Source organism: Rutilus rutilus (assembly GCF_951802725.1).
Source record: "Rutilus rutilus genome assembly, chromosome: 15".
Lineage (NCBI taxonomy): Eukaryota > Metazoa > Chordata > Actinopteri > Cypriniformes > Leuciscidae > Rutilus > Rutilus rutilus.
In genome coordinates, this window is record NC_140220.1 from 32,367,994 (window position 1) to 32,377,614 (window position 9,621).

Here is a 9,621-nt window from a genome sequence, read left to right on the forward strand (position 1 = left end):
CAGCTGAAATGTTTAAACTTTGATGCATTCATTCATTTATGCAGACTGTCAAATTAGCACTCAAGTGTGAATTTAATTTTAGGCTTTTCAGCAGCCTCCCCCGGTGACTACACATAAAATATGATAATAATACTCTTACTTTCATTCATATAGTTTATGAGCCCATAACTGATCCCACACAGAACCTCTGAGTTCTTTCAACATGTACTATAGTGTAGAGTGTGTAGATCCTTAGTTAAATCAATAAAGAGCAGCGGCATATGGTTTAAGCTGCAAATCCAGTTTGTCTCTCTGTTTGGCTTTAATTAATGGCAGAGACATAACTGACAGTATATCCTCACACCAGACCGCCATCTGTGATGGTGGGAGGCGAACGGTTTGACAGACACATACTTTGTGTAGTATGAGTATGTATAAGCTGCTTTGCTTGTTATTCTCTGTCAGAGATACAGCTCCAAAGCAACTGAGTAAGACCAACAAAACCACAAGCATAAATAAAGATCTGCGGGGTGGAGATGGTGGGGGGGCACCCAGCTGAGGGATGAACCGAACTCTACCTCAGTGCTTCTCTACTGGTTTCGCTTCACGACCCAGATTTTATAGAGACCCAACCCAAAAATGTTATCTTAAAAAGATGCAAATCAAATTAAAGTAAAAAATAACACTTATTACAAAAGTAATACAAAAGTAATACAAAATAAAATAGAAAATAAATAGAAAATATGATTTAACATCACTGAATCAACCTAAATAAATTAGATTACACCAACAAAAGAACATTTAAGAAATAGCTCCTTAAAGTAGCAATGGCAGGTTACTTTTTACAGTGTACCAAAATTGTTTATCTTATAAAACTGAACACAAATGTCATTAAATTCAAACATTGATATTTAATAATATTACCGATGAATACGGTAAGTAATAAGGTTCGCAACTAACTAAGACAATGTGCTATGGATGCCCTGCTTACTACATGACTGTTCATATTCATTAACCTTTAAAGATTGTAATTTAGGAAGTCTGTTCTCATCTTTGTAATGCCATTATTAGAGTCAGATATAGGTGTTCTGCCTCGTATGGAAGTCACACCTTGCTGATGTTCTCTGCAGAGAGATTATACATCAAACACAATCATTAAAATATGAAATTCTCATTTTCAGTTCCTTAATAGATAGGCCTAATAGAGGAGGAAAGGCTTGTGAAAGCCTCCTGTGATTTAACAAAGACGTTTTGCATGAGACTGCTGGAAAGATTCCTATTTTAGGCTATATGTGCCACACAGAAATTCAACTCAAAACTTGCATTCAAGTCATGATTACCCATCTTATGTGAATCAAGCAATGGGCCGAATTTTGGATACACTTTCATATTTGCCCTACTGACCCACTTCCTGATCAAAAGAGAGAATAGATATGTAGTTAGACTACCCTGGTAATCCAGAGTTCTCGCGAGAGCACAAGTTGAATTTGCTCAGCGAGTTACTCTAGGGTCGAGTAATGATGCTCATTAAATATGCCCCTCGATCTGAGCTGCACCAATCACATCGGGTTATCTGATATAGACGGGCCAGAGGCGAGATGACGACAGCGATGCGACGTCGAAGCCATTAGTAATCATTGCAAGATGGCTATGGATGAACACCATTTGTTTAAAACGGCTTTGGCCGCTACAATGAAAGATTTAGACTTTTTCTCTAAAACAGGAACAGAAGACGCCGCTCGAATCGTTCCTTTGCAAGAAGGGCGTTTTTGCTGTTTTGCCGACCGGATACGGTAAGAGTCTAATCTACCAGTTAGCTCTGCTGGTAGCTAAGCGATAACTTGTTGTGATTGGTCGTAGTGTTATCCAATTGCGTGCAGTGAGATTTTCAAATGCATGCTTGGTGCCGCCCTTCGAACTTGCCGATTTTCATTAGACAACGCCAGACCATTAATATTTTAGATTTAGGTCTGGATTTCCAGGCTATAGTTAGACTACAAGAATTAAAACAAATATAAATGTAAAAAAAAATTGTTTTAATTTTCATAAACATTGATGAGGTGGACATCATGGATCCATATCCCTTATTATTTTAAGTAAAATCAGTACAGAAGCCACAAAGAAAGCTCTTATAAGTTGATAGGCCTGGTAGACAGAGAAAAGAGAAGAAAAGTGTTTTTAGGTCAGAATGGTGACACACACCCCTGAACAGAACACAAGAATGTATAATCAAACCCACGTATCTTGGCAGCTGTCTCGTGAATGACTTTGCACCTGCAGATTAACGTATGGGGCAAATAAAAGAGCTATAGAGTGCTATCCGACCAGTTTTTTCCCCTCCCCTCAATGCGACTCAGAACTGCTTCTATAAGATCCCTTTCCATAGATAGTAATCCAAGTATAAATCATTATATTTAATTGTAAGCATGAAGAAGCCAGGGATAACTGCTGAGGTTCGTCGAGTCACAGCCAGTACTGTCTTAAATAGCCTGTGCGGTATCACTTCATCTTTTATAACATGAGATTTTGGACAAATGACAGAAAAAACTGAGCACCCACATAACTGCAGTAAAGTTTATAACCTGTAAGTTGATGAAAGTGTAATGCGATGCACTTACTGCCTCAGATGCAGCCGTTCTAATGATGGACAAGACACGTATGTCTGACATTCACTGGTCAAAAAAACGTGTCATTCCATTTGACCTTGATTTTGGTATAATGTTATATAACCACAATATCCAATTTAACAACACATTTTTTTTTTTATTAGCAATATATTAGTCCTGTCAAATCAATTAATCGTAATTAATCACATCTTACGTAAAACATTTTTTATATAATTTGTGTGTGTATATATATATATATATATATATACATATAGTGTGTGTGTGTACATATATATACGCATATATATATATATATACATATAGTGTGTGTATATATATTTTTATCATCTTAACTGTAAACTACTCTTGCAACCCACATAGCTTTGGTTTGGGCTGGGTGACACAACTCATGACTTAAGCAGAAATAGATACTGAGTGCCAGAAGCATGACAGTTCCTACATCCTATTAGTAGATCCTCTGCCACTCACTGAAATAAAAGCTGAGATAGGATTGCATCATATAAAGCCAGATTCATTAATAACATGCAGTGTTGGAGCATCTATCCAAGTTCAAAATCTCTAATTCAGCTTGTGCAAATGATTGCAAAGTTCTTTTTATGCATATTCAGAGCAGAATTTCTCTTACCAGGCCGTGCAGTCTAGAGAGTGAGAGGCTTGCTGAATGAATGCAATTCAGAAGGGAAAAAGAGGGGCAGAGCCCTTTAGGACACTTTGGGGAGGGGGTCATAGTTACACCAATCAAAACGAGCTTCATCCGGCCGCGCGATATTTGATTTCTTAAAGGGGCAGATTTTTTCCAGTTGAATGGAGAAAGGAAGGAAGGGAAATAAAGGCATTACTCAATTTGAAAGAAGGGGTGGGAAAATGTTTGCATGCATCTGGAAACACCAACCCTTCTGAAGGAGCCCAATGGCAAGATCACAAATATCCTTCCTTTGATCACTCAGACACACATGCCATTAACCAGACACACATTTTCTTATCAGTTCCAGCTGATTTATTTGTGTCAGATACAGACTTCAGCATGACGACATGTAACTCATTTCCTTTGCTACAAAAACGCAGATGGTCCATTTTGAGAGTATATTGCACAAAAATAATGAAAAACAAATGTGCCATTATGATGAAAAAAAAAGAAAAGAAAAAGAAAAACAAAATCCAGTTTTACACCTGCTATTTGGGACCCATTCACACAGATATACATAAACTCCTAGCTTTACTATATTACAGAACATATACAATCTTCAATCTAGTACCAGAAATGAGGCTCATGTGTTCCCCCAATTCCATTGTACACTTCCCTATAGAAATGCTTCAGATCTACAGCTGTACATTTGCCTTGCGTAAAATAGGCATTTAAATGCAAGTCGAATTCTCAGTTTTAATTCTTGCATGCTTTTACAAATGAAACCGGGTTGAAGTGCCTGAAGAAACCTCACTTAAAGCACAGTAAGAACATTCCCTTTAACTGTACAAAAATATGCCAGAAAATATTTTACTTTTTTTTTTTTAAAAAGATGAGGTATGTTGGTCATGTATCAAAATGCTTCCTGCCATACCGGTGTGTTCTAGAGTGGTTATCTGCTTAAATATTCCTGTACTTGGGAGGGAAACTGAACCGTTACAAGAAAAAAAAAAAAAAAAAAAAACATTTGTGGTGTACAGAAATTACATAAGACCTCAGAAAAAGTTCCATCCTGAACAGTTTCAGAATTGCCTCCATTCGGTCCAACGGCTGTTTGCCAGCTCCCTGTAGAGATATGGGTGGGATGGGAATGCATAGTTCAGATTTTACATTTTGCTCTCCACCACAGTTTAAGCAGTTTCACTGCTACCCCACAGATTAACCACACACTATGGCAAGATACTTTAACATTTATTGCTTTAAACTAAATTGTATCTATTTTCATACGACTAGCACTTATTTTAGTTACTAGTAAGCAATTCAACAGTTGTTAGTATCTCAATTTCACTAGCAATCAATCATTTATATAACACACTATTACTTATTCCTACTAGTCACTATCCTATACCAACTGGAATACACACTAGTGCCTGATAATTAGGTACTAGTAAAACTGGAACATATACCAGCAACAGTTACAATACATATAGTGAATAATTCACATCTGGCAATGACCAAAAAAAACAAAAACAAAACTTTTTTTTTTTTTTTTTTTTTACCAGTAACAGCAGAATAGTTACTTGTCAACAGAATAAGTAATATTGCTGGTTAAGTTCTAGTGAACTGAAAAAGAAACCAATGGATTACTTGCTAGGATAAAAATAAGCGAGTCAGATTAAAATAGATGCTATGTAGTTTTAAGGAATACATGTTAAAAGCGCTTGCCATACACACACAGCCCTGTCAATGTTGACCATGTTGTCACTTTTCTTTCCTACGTTACAAGTCTCGTAACGCGGGTTCCGTCGTCAAAACCGGGACAACCACAGAGGCAGAGTCAAAAAAATAACCTGAAGATGCGAGATGCCTCCTTGGTTCTGGAGTTTGTCAGTTAGTAAGTGAAGACTAGGTCTGAAAAGTTCGCCTCAAGCCAGTCTCCCGCGATCATCTCGCTGAGCTCGGGAGTGCAATAGTCCGGGAACTCGAAGTGAGAACCAAGGCTGCCTTCGCTGAAAGAGTCCAAATCTTTATCCACCAGAGAGAGACAAAGGTTTCCTGAAGTGTTCCCCAAGTCCGTCGTGTGAGAGCCACCCGCTAGGTTCAAACTGAAGTCTACCAGCAAGTCGTCGGAGTCCTCGCTGGAGCTGCTGGACGAAGAAGAAACGGACCTGAAAGATGATGCTGGTGACACCGAGGCAGGGTAAGCTGCGCTCTGCTTGGTAATGTTCTTGAAGTTGTAAAACAGTCTGCTGCCGGGAGTTGCGCTCGTGTGCCTGGACTCCTCGTACATGCTCGCGCCCTCGGACTCCGCAGCGGAGCTCAGCGTGGGGCTCGCGGGGACGTTGTGCAGCCTGATGTGCTCCTCATCCTCGTACTCATCCTCCTCGTCGTCGTCATCGTCCTCGTCGTCGTCTTCGTCGTCAGTAAGTTCCCTTTTGATAGACTTGGTCACTTTTAAGTTTGTGAAAACATAGTTGAATCTGCAGTCTTGCGAAGAAGCTCTCGCTGTGTTAACGTTCCCCGGTTTGCTCGGCTTGAGTTTTGCGCACTTCTTCCCCGCAGCTTTGACACTTTTGCCGATCTTCTCCGGCGAATGCACCGCTGGTTTCGAAGAACTGTCGAGCTTAGGTTTTTTCTTCGGTCTGTATTTGTAGTCGGGGTAGTCAGCCATGTGTTGGAGCCGGAGCCGCTCGGCTTCGCGGATAAAGGGAATCTTTTCACTGTCCTTCAGCATTTTCCACCGCTTTCCTAGCCTTTTGGAGATCTCAGCATTGTGCATGTCCGGAGACTGTTCCATGATTTTTCTCCTCTCGATCTTTGACCACACCATAAAGGCATTCATGGGTCGTTTAATGTGGCCGGTGGCTGTCTTGCACCAGTCCGGTTTCGGTGGCACAGGGCTGCACGCCATCAGCTCGTTCTCCTCGCTGTCTGTGGTCTCTCGCGACATGCTGCTCTCCGTCTCGCGGTGCTCCGTCTGCTGCACCATGTTCAAAGATACTTTTCCCCCTTGATAGACTCACAGCTGCCGCACTCAGACCAAACCTCTTTTCAAAGTTACCGACTGCCTTCTTAACTAGTTCCTAGGTTTCTCATATCGATTGCGTCACGTATAATTATCCAATAGCGGGCCGCGGCTCCTCCCACAAGCCTAGACATTCGCTTCTTAACCCCTTGCGTCCGAGCTAGATCTTAGTCTATGATTTAAGTGGTGCCTTCATAAGCAAATGACAGGCTATTCTGGCACCATAATGTCATGTTTACTCATCTAAAACAAATTTAAATCTGTGGTGTAATCAATCAAATAAATATTAAGTGACCGTATTTATTCTCATTCATTTAAAAAAAAAAAGAACAATATAAATAAATTGAATGCTTTTTTTATTATTATTCTTTTCTGCACGTATACATGATTGTGGTAGCCTATATAAAAGTGAATGATAGGCTATGCTGCCTTCAAAAACTGACCAGATCAAGGCATCTTCCTATGCAGACACTGGATTCGGACATGCCTTGTTGCCATCCTACCTCCATTCACAGCCCAAGATTTCATTTGTGCGCACGCCTGTGGGTGGGATTTTCATTACGTGTGCGAGACAGGCATATTGAATGAACACCGGTCCGTTCAGGGCGAGACACCAGGGGACAGAGAGAACGTGAGAGGATCAACATTTAGCATAGGCTATCTGTTGAAAAATCAGTGCATGTCCTTGCCATGCACTATTTAGGCATTATAGGCTACCTATAAAATGCCTAGTGTAACTTATATAGAACAATAATAAACTGAAAACTTGAATCTTATCACGTGGAGACGAGGATCTGCAGTGTCAGTCCTGTAAACACATCACAAAACGGTGTTTAAGACTTTCACACAGAAAATCAATTTAAGACCGCTAATCAGAGATGGGAAAAACATAAATATTAATTTAGCTTTTTATAATGCAATAAACAAATGTGACTTACTATATATTTTTTAAAGGGGTCTGGGTCCTTTCATAAGCCCCCCATAGTTTAAACACCGCATTTAATGATTGGAAATCGGTCTAAATACACTACCATTCAAACTTTAGGATATATCCGATTTTTCTCTCCACTTTGGAGAATCTGCTGGTGGCCTGCACACTACTCAACATTCACGCTGAATTCATTGATTCACATCTTGACAATGTAATGTCAGTGTTGGTGTTGGCTATATCCCCCTGTCCCACTTCCTCTATATTATGCAAGGAAAATGTATGTAGGTTATTACTCTAAAGCCTGCTCATAATAGAATAATGATGTTATATACAACCCGGTTATCTTGACCTACATATTTACCTTGCATATTTCTTTTTATAATATGATGCATCCAGACAGCAGACAGGAGAGGGAGTGCAAAGATTTGCTGTGTCAAGGAGGTGAGCAACTCTCTCTCTCTCTCTCTCTCTCTCTCTCTCTCTCTCTCTCTGTCTGTAGACCACCTTAGCCACAGCTCTGGCTGACAGCCAGCTCTGTCTCTGATAAACCTCTCTGCCGTTCTCTCATTTCTCCTTCCCCTAGAGGGCAATCATTTACCCCTTTGAATCAGTCCTGCCCTGCCCCCACGCATCACTTCCTCCCCCACCTCAGGCTCATGCAGTGACACATTAGAAATGCAGTGAGGGGATTTTGCTGGGCAGTTTTGCATTGAGATATTGAGATATAGCCTGAGATTAATTTTCACAGGCAGCGTCTCCTACAGACCAGACCACCCCCTTCCCTCCCGTCCCGTCACATCTTCCCGCTGAGACTGGCGGCTTTCGAGGGCTGCCTGCCACAAGCCACATGTCTTTCCGACTCTGAGCCATGGATCATAATATTCTGCTGCCTTTTCAGCTATACTTTGTATAGTCTAATGTATAGTCTAATTTAAATCTGTCAATGTCACCCCAAGACCTAAAGTCACCAAAGGTTGACATGCTGATACTAAAGGATACTCCCTTGTTTTCTTAAAAAAATAAAATCTAGGTTACAGTGAGGCACTTCCAATGAAAGTGAATGGGGCCAATCCGTTAACATAAAAATACTGTTTTAAAAGTATAACCACAAGATGTATAGAAAATTCGTGTTAACATGATTTTAGTGTGGAAATTACTTGCTAACCTTTTCTGTGTAAACAGAAAACTCTGTTTACTCTATCACCATGATAACGCAACACCATAAAACCCTAAAACTATACTGTAAAAATATTTACATAGCTTTGCAGCTCAAATAATACAGACATTTTAACAGAGGAATTAATGTAAGTGCTTTTATAAAATGATATGCATAACAGCTTTTAAATCCTCTGAAAACTGGCCTTATTCACTTCCCATGAGACACTCACTGTAACCCCTGATTTTTGAGAGATGAGCCAAAATTGTTTTATTTTTTAATCAACATTATGTCACAAATAGTGTCGACTGAAAAAAATGATTAGCGGAAATTAATAAAAAAATGTATCGTAAGTGGTTGCATTCAATTGATTTGATCTACATTTAAACAAATGCATTAAGTTGAACTAAAATTGATTAAGTGCAACTTAATGCATTTGTTTAAATGTAGATCAAATCAATTGAATGCAACCACTTATGATAAAAAAATTGATTAATGTCAACTAATAATTTTTTTCAGTGTGGGTATAACCTGGAACATTCCTTTAAACTTAAAGTCAAGAATATTTAAGAATTCTTGCTGCACCTTCCAATACATTTTTTTTATAATAGCACCCTCCCATTCTCAGAGCAGTGCATTACAGTATATTAGATGAGGCTTGTACAGTGGTAAAAAGGACTTGGCTGTAATAAGAGGTGAACAGAAGGTGATAGAGAGACAGAGAAGAGCACACCAGACAGGAATGACTCATCACCTCCATGGTGTTTATCTTCCTTTGACTAGAAGCTGCCACTCACCCGCTAGAGAAGTGCTAAAGCCTCGGATCGATAGGCAGTCCTGACTAGGAGCTATCTGATATTGAAGATGCAGGAACGTTATACCCTCCGAATGGCCCCTGGATGGGCCTGTTCAATATGCCTTCAATCTCAACACCACACAAAAGGCCTCAGTCAGATTAGGTGACTGCAGGGTTTGGAGGGACACTTGCAATGGGTGGAGCACCACATTCACATAAATGAGTTAACAAGCCTAGCATCCTGGCCCTTGATTGCGGATGCGATGGCTAGCTTTGGTCTTAGGGGCCGTAGCTTACCTAACGGCTGCCGTTAGATGTGTGAACTCCAAGCACTGTTAAGTAGGCGTGGAAACGGACTGTTGTCATTGTTTTGCAACACTTTTTTTTTCTTTGTCTTGTAAAGCTGTGTAGGTTGGTTGGAAATCTTCAGTCGAAATACACTACTGGGTCAGATACTTTTAATTATGCAAATATACTTCTAT

The 9,621-nt window shown here is 39.9% G+C and overlaps 1 protein-coding gene across 1 annotated transcript; it reads right to left on the minus strand.

Annotated features, from left to right (window-relative positions):
- Window positions 1–3,580: 3,580 nt before the first annotated feature.
- sox11b (SRY-box transcription factor 11b) lies at window positions 3,581–6,320 on the minus strand. Its single transcript, XM_084431533.1, has one exon. It carries the CDS (start codon window positions 6,218–6,220, stop codon window positions 5,123–5,125), a length of 1,098 nt encoding a protein of 365 aa, XP_084287659.1. The 5' UTR covers window positions 6,221–6,320; the 3' UTR covers window positions 3,581–5,122.
- Between the last annotated feature and the right edge of the window lie 3,301 nt (window positions 6,321–9,621).